Here is an 18,925-nt window from a genome sequence, read left to right on the forward strand (position 1 = left end):
CTCCTACAGGTAATTGATTAGACAGGTTTCCATATTAGTCTTCGACTCCTGTGCCCACATTAAAATATGCATTCAGGCTGGGCTGTACATACTTAGGACTCCCTCTGCTTGCTTTCTCTGTCTCTCTCTGTCCAGGGTTTCTCTATAGCCCTGACTGTCCTGGAAGCTCTCTAGACCAGGCTGGCCTTGAACTCAGAGATCAGCCTACCTTTGTTCCCCAAGTGCTAATTCAAGGGGGGTACCATCAAACCCAGCTGAAAAACTGGCACTCTCAAAATACATTCCCACTTATTATTGCAGTGACTAAAAACTAAAACAGTTGTAAATGTTGTAAAAATTAACAACTGATAGACTTAAATTTATTGATAGAAGGTAACAAAGTGTTGCTGGGTGGTAGTGGTGCCCAGCTTTAATCCCAGCAGTCGGGAGGCAGAAGCAGGCACATCTGAGGTCAACTTGATCTACAGACTTTCAGGACAGCCAGGGCTACACAGAGAAACCCTGTCTGGAAAAAATGTGGGTGTCATAAACCTATATATCCCAGTACTTGGGTGATTGAGTGAGGCATAAGAATCTTCAATTTGAGGCCAGCCTAGGCGATAGTGATATCCTACCTGGGTGGCTGGTTTGTAGAGTCATTAGTATTTTTTAATTTACTTTTTTTTTTAATGTATGAGTGCTGTCTTCATATATACCTCCTTGCCAGAAGAGGGTGTCAGATTCCTTTATAGATAGTTGCCAGCCACTATGTGGTTGCTAGAAATTGAACTCAGAACCTCTGGAAGAGGAGACAGTGCTGTTAACTGCTGAGCCATCTCCCCAACCCTGACATTAGTGTATGTGTGTACATATATGTGAGTACACTGTAGTTGTCTTCAAACACACCAGACGAGGGCATAGATCCCATTACAGATGGTTGTGAGCCACCATGTGGTGGCTGGGAATTGAACTGAGGACCTCTGGAAGAGAAGCCAGTGCTCTTAACCACTGAGCCATCTCTCCAGCCCCGACATTAGTATTTTCTAACAAAGCCCAAATTAAATAAAATTTAAAATGTGCTCCTGGGTAGTGGTGGTGCATGCCTTTAATCCCAGGGCTTGGGAGGCAGAGGCAGGTAAATCTGAGGCCAACCTGGTCTACAGAGTGAGTTCCAGGTCAGCCAGGGCTATACAGAGACACCCTGTCTTAAAAAAGACAGAACAATTTTTAGTACAGGGCACTTCTTTTTTTTTTTTTCAAGACAGGGTTTCTCTGTGTAGCCCTGGCTGTCCTGGAACTCACTCTGTAGACCAGGCTGTCCTCGAACTCAGAAATCCACCAGCCTCTGCCTCCCAGAGTGCTGGGATTACAGGCATGCATCACCACCGCCCGGCTACAGGGCACTTTCAAAAGGGCCAACATTAGGGCCAGCAAGGTAATTCTGTGAATAAACTACTGAGTCCCTGCCCTAGAACCCATGGAGGACTCCTGAAAGCTGTACCCTGACCTGCACACAAATGCTATGACACTATATAGATCTGGGGGCTGAAGAAATGGCTCAACTGTCGCAAGCACGTGCTGCTTTCCCCGGAGACCCACATGTTGGCACACAACAGTCCATAACTCCAGTTCCAGATCTAATGCCCTCTCCTCGCAACAGACCCTCATGTTTACAAAGGCACACGGGGCTGGAGAGTTAGCTCAGTGGTTAAGAGCACTTGATCTTGTATATTGCCCAGGCTTAATTCCCAGCACCCACACAAGAGCTCACCACCTCTGTGGGCACCATGCATGCGGTTAAGACACTGACTGCTCTTCTAGAGGTCCTCAGTTCAATTCCCAGCAACGACATGCTGGCTCACAACTATCTGTAATGGGATCTGATGCCCTCTTATGGTGTGTCTGAAGACAGCTACAGTGTCCTCATATACATAAATACATCTTTTTAAAAAAAGATATGCAAGCCGCAGGGCGGTGGTGGTGCATGCCTGTAATCCCAGCACTCTGGGAGGCAGAGGCAGACAGATTTCTGAGTTCGAGGCCAGCCTGGTCTAGAGTGAGTTCCAGGACAGCCAGGGCTACACAGAGAAACCCTGTCTCGAAAAAACCAAATCCAAAAAACCAAGATAGGCAAGATAACTATACACATAAAAATAAATTAAAAAACAAAACAATCAAAAACAACAACAACAACAACAACAAATGTAAAGACCATAGAGCCAAAGCTCATCTGAAATTAGGCCCCAGAAAAGCAAGTTAAAATGTGGATACACAAAGCTTTATGAACTTATTCTCAGAGCTCATATTTCTTTTTTCTTTTTCTTTTGTTAAAGTCTGTACCCTGACCTCCAGAGGGCCTCAAACTCAGAACTGCCACAGCTGTGAGACTGGACTTTTAGGGGGAGGTTAGGAGCAGCTTCTCACCCACAGTCCCTTGCTCTCATCAGTTTTGGGAATCCTGGACTTTTAGGCTCTTTCTGTTCCAAGCCTTAAAAGAGGGCTTGGCACCAGTTAGTGACTAGGGAGTGCTGGGCTGCAGGGTGGCTATCAGCAAAGTGTCTGTGGCGTGAGCTCCATAAAGAATACACACTAAAGACAAGGGATGTGCACGTGTGATCTTAGAGCTGGAGGCCAGAGGTCCCTGGAACTAACTTCCTAGTCAGACACCCTGGCCTACCTGGCTAGACCCCAGGCCAATGACAGTCCCTGTCTCAAAGGACATGGACAATGAACAGTGTTCCTAAGGATGGCACCAAGCCCTGCTGGGAACTAGGAGTTTGGTACCGCCCACCAGTCACCTAATGAACGGAATAACAACAGAGTCCTAACAGAAGGCACCACAGGAGGGAGCATGCCCATTTTATTAACAGCTGACCTGCAGGGCCCAAACCCACCCTTACAAGTAAACTACACAAACCACTAAAAGCCAGCATGAGAAACCTGCTCCCCATACTTAGAACCCTGCCCTGGGGTGGGTGAGACAGAGGGAGTGAGCTGGCCTCACAGAGGCCTCATAAATAGTAGGTCACTGCCGGGGGATGCACAGGCACTGGACAGGGATCTCTGGGACAGGCTGTATCACGCAGCTTCCTGTGTCTTTGAGGACCTGGGCTCAGTATCCAGGCGGCACACAGGGCTGTCGTACACCATCTGCAGGTTCACCTTGTGGCCCACCAGCTCTCGGATGTTATTGATGCCGTACTTGATCATCGTTGGGCTGAGAGTGGAAGGAACAGAGTTTAACACGAAGTCAGTTCAGTCTGTCCTCTGCTTCTGGGAGGCTCCCATCTTTCTCAGAATGAATGCCTTCCCCCACAGTGGACACGCTGTACCATGGGCCCAGCCTGACCTCCCACTCTCCCCATGTTCATGCTTAGTCTAGCCCGAGCCCTGGCTGTGCCTGGTGCCCCCTGCCAGATGCCTTCACTGCTCCTCAGATTCCAGGAAGCCTTCCTTGATCACCTCATCTTGTCGTGCTCTGTCCTCTCTATAGCACTTCCTGTCCAGTGACAGTCTGGCTCTGGCCTTCTGAGTCTCCTTGTTAGCGACCATGTGAGTCGCCCTTCCGTTTCCCCTAGGATCCATGTTGCATGGTACTGGGGAAACATGCCGTAGGGTTCACAGCTCAGGCCAGGCACAACCTGACGCTCCTACTACAGAATTGTCAGAGGGATGAACAAGTGCACGAGAGTCACTGGACTCACCCTACGTCCCAGCTAGACACTCACCGCTCCAGGGAGAGACCCCAAGCAATAACAGACACATTCTCCGGGAGCCCCATAGGCAGGAGCATCTCAGGGCGGAAGACCCCAGAGTTGCCAACTTCAACCCACTTCTTGAGACCTGTGGGGACAAAGGGGAGGCTAGAGCGTGCATGGGGGTGACACTGACAAAGAATGGGAAGATGGAGTAGGAGACTGGCAGAGGGAGACCCAGGCCAAGGGTGAGGGCCCTCAACCTCCCTCTGCACCCAGTTCCCCATCCCTGACCTTGGTGGTAGCTGAACACTTCCATGCTGGGCTCTGTGTAGGGGTTGTAGGCTGGCTTGAAGCGCAACTGTGTGATTCCTGTAGGGGTTGGCCAAGGCAGGCTGATGACCTCAGAGTCACTATCCCAGGGCCCCCAAACACTGCCTGCTTGTATGGGCTTGACTGCTCACCCAGCTTGGTGAAGAACTCCCTCAGCACCCCCATGAGGTGGCCCAGGGTGAGACCATGGTCGGCTATCACACCCTCAATCTGGTGGAACTCTGCCAGGTGTGTGGCATCCAGCGTCTCATTCCGAAACACACGATCAATAGAGAAGTATTTGGCTGGTGTAAATGGCTTCTGGGGAGGAGGAATGACGGCCAGGCCAGGCCTGGCCCTGGCATGGGTCAGAAGGTCAACAGGACAGTACCACCCACCCACCCACCCACCCACCTGCCCAGGCCAGGCTGTACCTTCTGGGCTAAACGGTAGAGAGCGCGGGCGCTGGCTGCTGTGGTGTGTGTGCGAAGAAGGTTTTTCCGGGCCTCTTCCAGCTTCCAGGTATACTTATAGCTTCAGGGGAAAAAGCAGGAAGTCTGCCCTGTGGCCCTGGAAGCCCAGCCTCCCACCCCCTTCCAGTCAGAGTCCTGCTTCTGCCTCACCCCTGTGAGCCGTAGCCACCCTGGGAGTGGGTCCGTTTCACCCGCTGGACATAGTCCATTGGAAGCTGCAGGGCCTCAGCTGGGTCTAGGCAAGACAGAGTCACGTGGTCAGCCAATGAAAGCCGCTCAGAAGCCACTGCATGCCAGGTGTGGCTCCACGGAAGCTCCTGCGCCCCGGCAGTCAGGGGTACGTGGCACTTCTCAGTTGATGACCTTTCCCTCTTCATCCGGAATCCCCTCCCCTTGCCTTCCTCCTCACTGTGTGAAAGCCCAAGTTTCCCTCTGGCTCTGACATATTACCTCCTGCTCTGGTCTCCTCTCATTCCTATGTGACTATGACATGCAGTCACAGGGCCACCAACCGACATTTCAGCCTCAGGACCTTTGCACTGGCCTCCATCTCTAGGTATGTCATATAGTCAGTTCTCTCCCTTACTTCTTGTCTTTGCTTTTTTTTTTGTAATAGACTTGATCTGTCTGTAGCTCTGGTAGGCCTGAAGATCACTATACAGACCAGACTGGCCTTAAACTCAGAGATCTGTCTGTCTCTGCTTCCCAAATGCCACAATTAAAGGTGTATGTTACCACATCCAACCTTACTTACGAGTCAGGCAACACAGGGGCTGGAGAGATGGCTCAGTGATTAAGAGCACCTACTGCTCTTCTGAAGGTCCTGAGTTCAAATCCCAGCAACCACATGGTGGCTCACAACCATCTCATAAAGAGATCTAATGGCCTGGTGGTGGTGACGCACGCCTTTAGTCTCAGCACTTGGGAGGCAGAGGCAAGCAGATTTCTGAGTTCGAGGCCAGCCTGGTCTATAGAGTGAGTTCGAGGACAGCCAGGGATACACAGAGAAACCCTGTCTTGAAAAACAAAACAAAACAAACAAACAAACAAACGACTCGGGCAACCCACGCTTCCGATCTCCCTCAACCTTATAGGCACACATTAGTATCTCCAGTGATTTTAACCCACTACATAGATTCTTTGGGAACTCTTTAGTCAGGAAGTAGATCTCCCTGGGGCAAGGGACTTGTGTCCGGCTCAGGGCTCTGACTCAGTTGCTAACAGCCATCTTAGCCTTCAGGGGGGCCTTCAGGGAGGCCTTGCTCAAGAAGTGTGCAACTTGTCCCCAATGCTCCCTGGAACTCAGGACCTCCCTCAGGTCTGGCAAGTGTTCACCCCCTAACATGCACCCCCAAAAGCAAATGAGCAAAACATTTTTTTTTTCTTTTGGAACTTACAATTTTCCACTCAGCCTCCTTAGTGGTGACAGCAAAAAGCCTCCATATCCCCCTCAAATATGTGAACTCTTTGGGAATGTTAACAACATATTTTGGTTCCTGAGTAAGTCTTTAGCATCTAACAGCTGTGTAGCCTTAGGCACATGATGTTGTGTGCCTCAGTTTCTCCCAGTGGGAAGAAATGAGGGGCTAACAGCACCAGGACAACGGCGCCATCATTGCTATTCAATTGGAAATGGGCACTTAGGGGCTCATCTGCTCTTCAGAGGACAGAAGACAGCCAGTGTGACAAGTCCCTCATTTCAGAGATCAAGGACAGTGAAATAGGGGCTGGCCTGGAACAAGGGACAGAGAACTTGGGGACAGAAAACTTGCCAGCATGCAGGAGATCCTGAATTCCATCCCTAGCAGCAGCAGCAGCAGCAGCAGCAGCAGCAGCAGCAGCAGCAGCACCACACACACACACACACACACACACACACACACACACACACACACAGAGCAAATAACTAGTCATGGTGGATGGCTACATACTGACTGGTAGGCCAGCTGAGGCTACAGAGTGGGACCATGTCTTAAAACAAAACAACCCAAAAGCCAAGGCAGGAGGACATGAGCTCTGGTCTACAATGGGGGACTCTAGTTGAAAAAACAAAAAACAACAAAACAAGTTAAAAGTGGAAATGATGGGCATGCCCAGAACTAGGAAAAACTGCTTCTATTTAATGGTTTATTTTTACTTTTCAATTATGTGTACACCTGTGTCTGGGTGTGGTCGTATGCATGTAAGGCTAAGCCACACGTGGCTAAGGAGCTCAGATGGCATCAGATTCCTTGGAGCTGGAGTTAAAAGCTGGTGTGAGCATCAAATATGGGTGCTGGGAACTAAACTGGGGTCCTCCGTAAAAGCAGCAAGTGCTCTTAACTGCTGAGCTTTGTCTCCAGCCCACAGACAGGCCTCAATTTAGTGAAAAGGATTCTGGCCTCAAATAAACCCTAGAAGATTACATGATAGTGAGGGGGAAGGGATGGAGCCAGAATGGAGTGTGATGACTTACTTATGTATTAATGCTAAGGACAGATAGAATCCAGGTCCCATTCCCCCATACTTCAGTCCTTAGGTGGCATTAAAAATCTTGGCTAAGCCGGGTGGTGGTGGTGGCGCACACTTGTAGTCCCAGCACTCTGGGAGGCAGAGGCACGTGGATTTCTGAGTTCCAGGCCAGCCTGGTCTACAGAGTGAGTTCCAGGACAGCCAGGACTACACAGAGAAACCCTGTCTCAAAAAAACTAAATCCAAAAAACCAAAAAATAAAATAAAATAAAATAAAATAAAATAAAATAAAATAAAATAAAAATTCTTGGCTAAGAGGCCAGGCAGTGGCGATGCACGCCTTTTATTCCAGCACTCAGGAGGTGGAGGCAGAGACAGGTGCATCTCTGATTTCCAGGTCAGCCTTGTCTACATAGAGTTTCAGGACATCCAGGGCTACAGAGAAACTCTGTCTCCAGGGGAAAAAACGAAACAAAACAAACCTGGGACACGCTAGGCGTGGTGGCACATGCCTTTAGTACAAACACTAAGAAGCAGAAGAAGCTGGTGGTAATTTGTGAGTCTGAGGCCAGCCTGGTCTACATAATAAGTTTCAGGACAGCCGATAGAATTCTGAATAAAATGAAATAAAAATGCATACCGGTATATGCACTGTGCATATACCTTTTTTTTTTGTTTTTTGTTTTTTGTTTTTCGAGACAGGGTTTCTCTGTGTAGCCCTGGCTGTCCTGAACTCACTTTGTAGACCAGGCTGGCCTCGAACTCAGAAATCCACCTGCCTCTGCCTCCCAAGTGCTGGGATTACAGGTGTGCGCCACGTGGCATATACCTTTAAGCCTAGCCTTAGCAGGGCAGGGAAATCCTTGTGGGTCCAAGGCCAGCCTGGTCCACAGGAACTTTAGATTAGTCAAGGCCATATAGTGAAAGCCTTTTTCTCTATAAAAAACAAGCAAAACAAAAGAACCCTGGATGGTTGGTATAAGCTGACAAAGTCCCCAAGGCAGGTCTGGCAAGTCTAGAAAGTAGAGACACGGCACAATGCAGAGGGCCACAGTGGAGGAGGGACGGGATGCCAGGCCCTGCTGGCCACAGTGAGGTCAGATCTCACTTTGTGAAATGTGATAGCCCTTCCCTTCAGCTTTGTCCAGACTTGAGACCCCTGCTAGCACACGGGCCAGGCTCCCAGGCTGCCCACCTCGCAGGAAGAAAGTGTCATGCTGGTCGCGCGCTGGGTGCTGCTGGGGCTGGAAGAGTGCATCGAAGTTCCAGAAGGAGCTCTCAATGAAATTATCCGTGGGCATCTCAGTGAACCTGCAGGGAACACAACTGATTGCCTACCCTGCCGGCTGGCCTGGGTCCGGCAGCTTCCAAACCCCACCCGGGCCCCGTGCTCACCCCATCTCCAAGAAGATTTGTCGGAACTGGGAGCGAACCTTGAGCAAGGGGTGCAGGTGGCCACTATCTGGGAGCACACCACGGGCAGAGAAGTTGTAGGGTTTGAAGGGTCGGTCCCTCCAGGAGCCACTGTGGGGAGATTCAGGGTGCACAGACATGAGGAGAGCTGTCCAACCCTCCACACACCCCTCCCCTCCTCACCCTACCTGGAGATCATCTCCGGGCTCAGCTCTGCCTCCTGCTTGGACACACTGGTGCTGAAGGCCCTGCCCTTGCTCACCCAGTAGGTTTTCAGGATCCTGCGAGCAGAGAAAGAGAAGGAATGTTGCTGTCATCTCGAGAGCCACTGGATGCTAATCCCAGGACCAACTCCTGAGGTCACTCTGGTTTTAGGCTGTTGTTGATGTTTTAAAAGATGTCACATATCCCGCACTGACGTGGAATTTGCTATATGGTCAAGCATGACCCTGAACTGATTCTCCAGACTCTCCCTTCTATGGCTGGATTACAGGTCTATGTCACACCAGGATTACGTAGTGCTAAGGATCAAACTCAGGACTGAGTGCAAAGCAATCAACTAAGCTACATCTTGGAACCTGCCTTACTTTGTTTTTGGTTTTCTCTAGAGAGGGTCAGGTTACAAAGTAAACGCTGATATTGGAGGCTTCAGGCTTTCTATCACAAAGTGTCTTTATCTGCATTTTTTTTTGGGGGGGGGGACAGAGGGTCACCATGGAGCCCTGGCTGACTTGCAACTCCTCTGTACACCAGACAAGCCTTAAGCTCACAGATCTGCCTGTCTGCTTCCTGTGCTGGGATTTAGGGTAAATGACCTCTTGTCTTCTCTCTGGTGGCCGAGATTAAGCCCAGGGCCTTGGCCTTACCAGGCAAGTATCTTACAAAACTGAGCTACACCACCAGTTTTGTTTTTGTATGTATTGTACATGTCTGTATGTTTGTGTGAACATACAACACATGTGTGGGGTGTCTGTGGGGGCCAGAAGAAGGTATCAGATCCTGAAGCTGTTCTTAACAGACCTGGAGCTTTAGTAGCAAGACAGCTTCAAGTTGTCCAACATGGGACCCAGGACCTAACACAGTGGGTAGGTAGGAGCAGCAAGAGCTTAACCACTGAGCCAGCCCTCCAGCTGAGCCAGCCCCCCAGCTTTTAAAAAGTACTTTAAGAACCATTATCAGATTCATTATCTGTTTGTGTGTGTGCAGGTGTGTACATGTGCAGCTCGTATGTGGAGGTCAGAAAACAACTTCAAGAATCAGTTCTTAGCCGGGCAGTGTTGGCACATGCCTTTAATCCCAGCCAGGCAGAGGCAGGCAGATTTCTGAGTTTGGGGCCAGCCTGGTCTACAGAGTGAGTTCCAGGACAGCCAGGGCCAAACAGAAAAAACCTGTCTAGAAAAAACAAAACAAAACAACAACAACAACAACAAAAACAACAGCAACAAAAATCAATTCTTTCCTTCTGCCATGTGGATACCAAGGGTAGAATTTAAGTTAGCAGGCTGGTGAAAACTACCTTTAGTCACTGAGCTATTTTTCTGGCCTTCATTTTTTTTTCTTAAAGATTTATTTTATTTGTGTGAGTACATTGTAGCTGTCTTCAGACACACCAAAAGAACGCATCTGATCCCATTACAGATGGCTGTGAGCCACCATATGTTTGCTGGGATTTGAACTCAGGACCTTTAGAAGAGCAGTCAGTGCTCTTAACCACTGAGCCATCTCTCCAGCCCCCCTTTTTTTGATATAGCCCAGGCTTGCCTTAACTCCTTTGTTCATCCCGCATCTCTTAGTCTTCTTGATACCATCATTTTAAACTTTCTTATCCGGCCACTACCCTTCTACCTGTTCATATATTTATTTGTTCTATAAACAGTGAGAATATTTGTGCCAAAATCCATTCAAGTAGTGATACCTACAGAAGGGCATGAAATCAGCACAGTATTGAGGGTTTATTTTGGGTCAGAGTCTGTTATTTCACAGCCTATGAGAAGGTATTTTCTTGTTGGTTGAGCCTGGCCTTTAACAGCTGAGCCGCCTCTCCAGCCCGAGAAGGCATCTTTCAAGTAAAGAAGCTTAGCTGGGAAAGGCAGGCGAGCTGGCCAGGTTTACACAGCTAACAAGGTGCAGAGCCATGACAGCCCAGGCCTCACACGGTTTTATGAGATAGGCGTCACTCTGTAGTTCAGGCAGGCCTGGGACTCACAATCACCCATCTCAGCTGCCCCGAGCCTGCCTCAGTATGGCCTCACTTGAGTGACAGACAGAAGAGCAGGAATCTCACTGGCTGACTGCCTGAAGGTATATGGAAAGTCATCTCAGCACAGTGCAGCGAGAGCAAAGGCCCAAGGACGGCCTGAGCCTAGGACACACACATACACACACACACACACACACACACACACACACACACACACACACACACACGCATGCACGCACACGCGCAACCCTGGGCAAAACTGGGTGTCGTGGTACAAGCCTCTAATCCCAGGCCTAGGCAGATGCACCAAGATCGTTGCAAATTTGAGGATAGCCTGAACTACATATTGAGTATTAGGCTAGCCAGGACTACATAGGAAAACCCTGTCTCAAAACCAAGAAACCAAACAACTGACATAGTAAGAAACCCTGTGCAAAGGGTTCTGGTGAAGACTGACAATAGCATGGGCTGGGCGGCTCTCTCCCTCCACCCTCACAGCACCACACAAGCCGAAGGGCCCGGGCTGTGGCAGCCACTCACACTTCAGTCAGCAGCTTCCTCTTACGGAGCTCATTCCTTTCCTTTTCTGCCAGCTTCTCAGCCTGGCCGGCCTGGACCAGCTGCAACCGCCTCTGTACTTCATCCTCTATGCTGTCCACCTGCCACAGGACAAGGGAATGAGGGCGGGTGCCTGCCCTGCTCGCCCTTTGCCGCCAGCCTGCCTGGCCATGTCCCCGTAGGACTCACCACTCGGAACACCCGGGGCCCATCAGAGGCACTCTTGTCCACTCGGATCCACTTGTTGGACATGGCCTTGCTGAAGCCCACCTTGCCGCTGGGCAGTTGCTAGTGAAGTGGGATTGTGATGAGCGCTGTATTCCAGGCATGCCTGTACCCGCTCCCTTCCCCGGACCCCAGCCCTGGGCCCTACCATGAGCTCACTTTGCACCAGGCCCTCGGGAGGGATGCTTCTAAACACACGGGCCTCGTGGCTGCCCTCCCGGGCAATCTCCTCACCCTCAGCTGTCAGCTCCCAGCACTTGGTAGAACGAAGCTCAGCCTCGATGACCTGCAGGAAGTGAACGGCATGGGCATGTGGTGCTCAGAACCACCACCCACAGCACTGGGCCAGAGATGCAAAGACAGCCTCAGCAGTCCAGACATGCACGGCTCTTGTACCACATAGGGTGGCCAGACACTGCTAATTCCAGGGGTCTAACTTCTCTAGCTTCCTAGAACACTTTCCATCACCTGTACAAACGCATGCACACGTGTGCATGCACCACCCACACAAATAAATCTCCATGCTGTGGTGGTGCATGCCTTTAGTCCCAGCACTTGGGAGGCAGAGACATGAGGATCTATGAGTTTGAGGCCAGCCTGGTCTACAGAGTGAGTTCCAGGACAACCAGGGCTATACAGAGAAACCCCGTCTCAAAACAAACAAACAAACAAAAAACAAACCAGAATTTGTCTGGGCTGGTTTGGCGGTGGCGCATGCCATCAACCCCAAGACTTGTTCAGCAGGTAGAACTTTGAGTTCGAGGCCAGTCTGGTTTACAGAGCAAGTTTCAGGACAGCCAAGACTACACAGAGAAACTTGATCTCCAAAACCAAAGCAAAAGTTTGTCTATGGGGCTGGAAATATGGCTCAGTGATTAAGAGCACTGGCTGCAGGTGGTCGTGGCCGGCCTCTACTTCTCTACTCTCTCCCTCTCTCTGCCTTTCTCTGCCTTTGCTACTCTCTTAACTCCCCCTTCCCATGCCCTGAATAAACTATTCTATGCTTTAAAAAAAAAAAAAAAAGAGCAAAGTCTACTTTTCCAGAGCACCTGGGTGTGGGTCCTAGCGCCCACAAGTAACTCAAAGCCACCTGTAATCACAGCTCCAAGGGATCTGAAGCCCTCTGGCCTCTCTAGGCTCTAAGTGTAGGTGGTGTCCATAAACCCATGCAGGTGCACACATACACGTACATTTAAAAAACGAATAAATCTAAAGAAAAGAATTGTTTCTGCTAAGAACATTAGTATGCAACCGATAGTCCCAAAACGGGAAAATGAGGCAGGAAGATTACAGGGAGGGGTCCCTGGGTTTGAATCCCTCTTGGCATATATTGCAAAGCAAGGTCTTGACTGAAAACCGAGATGACATGCCTTCCCTCCCTCCCACTTACTCTCCTCCTCCTCTGTGCTTTCTCTTCCCCCACCCTATGAAAAGTAGTAGAGATGTAACACAGCTCTGTGACTGCCCTCTGAATTCAATTAATTTATTCTTTAGACAGGGTTTCATTTTGTACCCCTGACTAGCCTAGTACTTGATAAGTAGACCAGGCTGGTTTTTAACTCATAGAGATCCACCTGCCTCTGCCTCCCTACTACTGAGTTTAAAGGTGTTGATTTATTTTATTTTGGTTTTTTTGAGACAGGGTTTCTCTGGGTAGCCCTGGCTGTCCTGGAACTCACTCTGTAGACCAGGCTGGCCTCGAACTCAGAAATCCACCCGCCTCTGCCTCCCAAGTGCTGGGATTAAAGGCGTGCGCCACCACCGCCCAGCAGACAAATCTTTTTAAGTGCAAGGACTTAGACCTGGGCATGCTAGACTCGCACTCTGCTGCTGAAACACACCTCGAACCTTTGCACTTCCTTTCCTTCCTTGTGTGCAGTGTGAACAGGTGCACATGTGCTTGGTGGCTTTCCGTCTCCACAACTCCAGGTTACTGGGCTCGAGAGGCCATGCTCAGCTTTCCCAGGAGTGCGTGGATCTGACTTCAGGTCTTATGCCAAGTCTTTCTAACTGCACATGTAGTTCATCGTTATACATAGGCTGCTAAGAGCACTTTTCTTTATATTTTACAGAAAGGCTTGAACAAATGGCCTTTCTACAATATACCAAATTACACCCAACTCTAATTCCTAAACAGGTGCACTAACTTATTTAGAATCTAAAGGTGTAATGGCAAAGATGGAGGGAGGAAAATATCTCAGTTTATTTTAAATAATTGACTGAAAAATAAAATCAGAAAGTCATGAGCCATATCCCTGGCCTCTATACCATATTCTTGATCTGTCCTCAACACTGAGAACTGTAGTGTGTACTGTGTAGTGACACTTGATGGGTCTCTACAATGAGCACCAGCTGTCTTATGTGCAAGACCTAAAAACAACGTCAGCATCCTAAGATCATGGCAAGGACTACAGAGCAGAGCTGAGACCTGAACTTGTGCTCGACGAATAAACAACCCAGACCTTGACCTCATGGATCTGCTTCCCGAGTGGCCCACAAACACCCCCCCCCCCATTATCTTTCATTTCCTCGTAGGCCGTTTGCCAAAGCTGGAAGGATGGGCTTCCTCTCTTCCTTCCCCTGAATCCTGGGTCACCTGCCTCCCCACGCTAGGCACTATGCCCCCCCTCCCGTTTGGGGGTGTGTCAGTTCTCAGTCCTCAGCTCCCCACCCCAGCTCTCAGTTTAGCCTGGCACTCCTTCTGTAAAGTAATACAGAGAATACCATCTGGCTGACTACAACTCCTAGCACAGTTCTCCATTATTCTTGTGAGATAAAGACACACAAGCAGACTGTGCATGGTGGTAAAAGTCTGTAATCTTAGCTGTTGGGAATCTGAGGTAAGGAAAGCTTGTGAACTCACACACGGTGAGTTCAAGGCCAGACTGGTCAGCGAGAGCCTGTTTCAAAGTTAAGGATCTCAGCAGCACTGAGGCAGAGGCAGGAGGATCTCTGTGAGCTTGAGACTAGACTGGCCTACATAATGGATTACAGCACATGGGGCTAGGTAAAGAGAGGTTTTGTTTGTCTGAAAAACAAAAACAGGAGAAACCTACAAAAATTTAAAAAAAAGAAAAAGGTACAAAGTGTGGCAGAGAGGTGCTTCGGTGGTTTAAGAGCAACAGCTCCTGAAGAGGAACCAGGTTCAAGTCCCAGCTTACACGGAGGCTCACAACCGGCTCTAACTTAAGTTCCCACCCTCTCCCGGTCTCCCCCAGCTCATGGTGCACAGAAACTCAGGAAGGCTCACATACATACATAAAAAAATTAACAATTCTAAGGGGCTGTAATTAGTGGCACGAGCCTTTTATCCCAGCTCTCTGAAGGCAATTTACAATCTTTGTGAATGGGAGGCCAGCCTGGTCCAGACAGCAACTATAGTTCAGGGGTGCAGCTTTTGCCCAGCACGCAGGAGGCCCTAATACTGAGATAAAAGGGAAAATGGGAATCCTACAGAACCATGTAATTCTGCCCTGATGGTCTCTGCGGCCATTGATATCTTGGGTGCCATCGGTTTCCTCCATTGGACTCGATCCAGTTTCCATGTCCACGGGATCCCGGCTCTCTCTCCCGCAACACGAAGTCAATTGTCACAGCCGGGTCCTCTGAGTCTTCACATCGCTCTGCAACCCCTTTCCGGGAAGCGACTCGTCTTGTCACACCCCTACATGTGCCGTGCTTTCGCCTTAATAGACATTAGTCGCCCGAGGGACGGAACTGCTCCAGGCTTCCCACCAGCGCACCCCATGGTGCACCTACACGTAACGTTCCCTCTCCATCAATAATGGGCTCCACGCGTAAAAGCGCGGCCGGGCAGCAGCGCGCGCCGGACTCACCTCCCCCAGAGCTTGGAGGCTCTTCACTGCGCCCACCACCGCCTGGTGCTCCACGCCCAGCTGCGTAGCCAGCTCTGCGCTGTCCAGGCCGCCATCAGCCGCCTCCAGCCGCCGCAGCAACAGCTCCAAAACCGGATTATCCGCCATAGCTTCTCCCACAGTGCTTGGCGTGTGCGGGCCGCCGGACGGACTAGGGGACCGGAACTGGAACTGGAACCGGAACCGGATGTTGCGATAGAGCGTGCGTCGCCATTTTTAACGTGGCGCACAGGGCGACTTGGAAACTGGCCGTCGCCATCTTAAGTGTGGCGATTGAGCCTTAAATGTACCTAAGGGATTCAGGATGCTGAATGTACTTTGACCACAGTGGCCTTTAGTTAGTAAGTGAGGTGAATTTGATGACTTGAAGGGCAAAAGTAGTTTTCTTTGGGTTTTTTGTTTTATAACTTGAGATAGGTCTTCTCTAGCATCTGCCTTCTTCTCCCAAGCGCTAGGATTGCAGACACTCTAAGGCCTGACTGAAATTAATTCTATCCGTTCCCCCCACACACACCCCGCTAATTTTCATGCAGCCACCACTAGCAGGCTCAGATCACTGCCACCCTTCAAGATTTCTGAAAGGTGGTGGACTTCTGTCATGACCATTCTGTAGACCAGGCTGGCCTCGAACTCAGAAATCTGCCTGCCTCTGCCTTCCAAGTGCTGGGATTAAAGGCGTGAGCCATCACCACCCGGCCTATGTGTGAGGTTTTTGTCTGTATATTTGTCTATGTACCACATGTGTGCATGGTGGCCTCAGAGGTCAGTAAATGGCCATCAGACCACATGGATTCTGGGAATTGAACCATGGTCCTATTCAAGAGGACCAAACAGCTTAGTACTTAAGGCTTAACAAGTGCTCTTGAGAGCTGAGCCGCCCTTCCACGGCCTCGCCCTTCAGAGGTTAACTTCTTTTACATTTTCAAAAGGAATGTGGGTAGGGAAGAGGGATTCACTTAAGACAGTTGTAGAGCCTGCTGACCTGCATGGAGTACTTCAGGGTTTTTAACTTCTTCCTAAAAATTCACACACATAGACGCATAGACACTTGTTACAAACTGTAAGTCATAGTTGGGGGCTGGGAGTGGGGGCAGGGAGGGAGGCAGGCGGGTGGGTGTGTGAGAAGTGTGGGGCATACAGCTTTAATAGAAGCACTCAAGTGCAGAAACAGACAGATCTCCAAGTTCAAGGTCAGCCTGGTCTTCAGAGTTAAGTTCCAGAACAGCCAGGCCTACAAGGAGAAACCCTGTCTCGAAAACAACAACAACAAAAAAATTGTAAAAGGTTTCTGAAAATGCAGTGACCAAATTAATTAATAGAAAAGCAAATGCAGGGCTGGAGAGATGGCTCAGTGGTTAAGGGCACTGACAGTTCTCCTGAAAGGTGCTGAGTTCAAATCCCAGCAACCACATGGTGGCTCACAACCATCTGTAATGAGATCTGACATCCTCTTCTGCTGTGTCTGGAGACAGCTACAGTGTGCTTATATATAATAAATAAATCTTAAAAAAAGAAAAGAAAATTCAGCTGGGCGGTGGTGGCACACAACTTTAATCCCAGTATTTGGGAGGCAGGGGCAGGCAGATTTCTGAGTTCGAGGCCAGCCTGGTCTACAGAGTGAGCTCCAGGACAGCCAGGGCTACACAGAGAAACCCTGTTTCAAAAAAACCAAAAAACGGGAAAAAAAAAAAAAAAAAAGAAAAGAAAAGAAAAGCAAATGCAGTGAGTTCAAGGTGTCTCTGGGGGCTCTTGGTTTATGTTGGGCTGTAGTCCTGGCACCTCTTTGTTGGTTGGCTAATTTTGCTTTTGTTTTTAGCAGGGCCTCTCAGTGTGTGTGTGTGTGTGTGTGTATGTGTCTGTGTGTGTATCTGTGTGTGTGTGTATGTATGTGTATCTGTGTGTCTATGTGTGTGTCTGTGTGTGTGTGTCTGTGTGTGTATGTGTGTCTGTGTCTGTGTGTGTATGTGTGTGTATCTGTGTGTGTGTCTCTGTGTGTGTGTCTGTGTGTGTGTCTGTGTGTGTATCTGTGTGTGTGTTTGTGTGTGTGTGTCTGTGTGTGTGTATCTGTGTGTGTGTGTCTGTGTCTGTGTGTATCTGTGTGTGTTTGTGTGTGTGTTTGTGTGTGTGTGTCTGTGTGTGTGTCTGTGTGTGTGTCTGTGTGTGTATCTGTGTATTTGTGTCTGTGTGTCTGTGTGTGTGTATCTGTGTGTGTGTGTTTGTGTGTGTGAGTGTGTGTCTGTGTGTGTGTATGTGTGTGTGTCTGTGTGTGTGTATGTGTGTGTGTGTCTGTGTGTGTTTGTGTGTGTCTGTGTGTGTGTGTGTGTAAATGTAGGCACTTGCATACCATAGCACAGGTGTGGAGGTCAAAGGACAACTTTTGGGCCTCAGTTATCTTCTCCCACCCTGAGGCATAATTTAGTTCCTCAGGCTTTAGCCAAAAACACTTGTCCCCCACCCTGCCATCTTACCAGCCCCATCCTTAGTTCTGAACGCAAAACATGTACACTGTGGTGCCACTTCCTATCAGTCCACACAATGCTCAGTAAATACTGCTTGATTTACCAAAACTTTCTCAAGATTGAGACTATACTGTATGTTGTGTTTTCATTATTTGTACAAAAGTATTTTGCTCTGGTAGAAACATAAAGTATTGGCATTTAAACAGAGGCCTTTAAAATATTTAAAACATTTTATTTATATTATTTTAAATTTATTATCTCTTTGTATGTCTGCATTTGCATGAGAGTGCAGGTGCCCAAGGAGGCCAGGCCAGGGCTTCAGATCCCTGGAACTCTGCTTGCCTTTGCTTATCAATCACCAAATATGGCTGTTGTAAACAGAACCCAGGTCCTCTGAAAGAGAAGCAAATGATCCTAACCACTGAGCCGTCTCTCCAGCCCCGGTGTATGTCTTTGCTTAAAGACAGGCTCTCTATGTAGATCGGCTGGCCTGGAACTCACAGAGATCCACCCTCCTCTACCAAGTGCTGCTACCAAAGGCATGCACTTCAACATCGTGTGATTTATTTCTATGTGTGTGTGTGTCTGCCTGTCGGTCTGTGTGGGGATATGTGCACATAAATGCAGGTGCCTACCAAGGCTAGAGGTACTGGGTCCTTGGAGGTGGAGACAGGAGTTTATGTGCATCTCAATAGAATCTAGAATCCGAACTTGAGTCTTCTGCAAGAGCAACAAGTTCTCTCCCCACCATCTCTGTTTTGTTTATATTATACATATAATATATATACACATGTGTGTGTATGTACAATACACACATATATATGCTATGTATATATGCATGTCAAATATGCAAATCACTTGCATGCAGTGGCAGCAGATGACAAAGGGGCATCAGATCTTCTAGAACTGGGGTTACAGTTGCTAGTCACCATGCGGGTGCTGGGAAACAAACCCAGGTCCTCTGCAAGAGCAACAAGCACTCTTAACTACTACTACTACTACTACTACTACTACTACTACACCGTTGCTCTAGCTTTAGAAACCAACAGCTAGCCAGGCAGTGGTGGTGCATGCCTGTAATCCCAGCACTCTGGGAGGCAGAGGCAGGCGGACTTCTGAGTTCGAGGCCAGCATGGTCTACAGAGTGAGTTCCAGGACAGCCAGGGCTACACAGAGAAACCCTGCCTCGAAAAAAAATCCAAAAAATAAAAAAAAAAAAAAAAAAAAAAAGAAAGAAAGAAAGAAAGAAAGAAAGACAAAAGAAACCAACAGCTTTTAACATTTT

At 49.0% G+C, this 18,925-nt stretch overlaps 1 protein-coding gene across 1 annotated transcript; it reads right to left on the minus strand.

Annotated features, from left to right (window-relative positions):
- Positions 1 to 2,804: 2,804 nt before the first annotated feature.
- On the minus strand, positions 2,805 to 15,347 carry Farsa (phenylalanyl-tRNA synthetase subunit alpha). The gene is made up of 13 exons (XM_052166679.1): positions 15,143 to 15,347; positions 11,455 to 11,592; positions 11,271 to 11,369; positions 11,064 to 11,182; positions 8,512 to 8,604; positions 8,306 to 8,434; positions 8,106 to 8,221; positions 4,610 to 4,694; positions 4,421 to 4,520; positions 4,139 to 4,307; positions 3,969 to 4,046; positions 3,708 to 3,822; positions 2,805 to 3,196 (listed from the first exon to the last, which is right to left on the minus strand). The coding sequence occupies exons 1-13, from the start codon at positions 15,287 to 15,289 to the stop codon at positions 3,058 to 3,060; spliced, it is 1,527 nt and encodes a 508-aa protein (XP_052022639.1). The 5' UTR covers positions 15,290 to 15,347; the 3' UTR covers positions 2,805 to 3,057.
- Between the last annotated feature and the right edge of the window lie 3,578 nt (positions 15,348 to 18,925).

This window comes from Apodemus sylvaticus, chromosome 21, assembly GCF_947179515.1.
Source record: "Apodemus sylvaticus chromosome 21, mApoSyl1.1, whole genome shotgun sequence".
Classification (NCBI taxonomy): Eukaryota; Metazoa; Chordata; class Mammalia; order Rodentia; family Muridae; genus Apodemus; species Apodemus sylvaticus.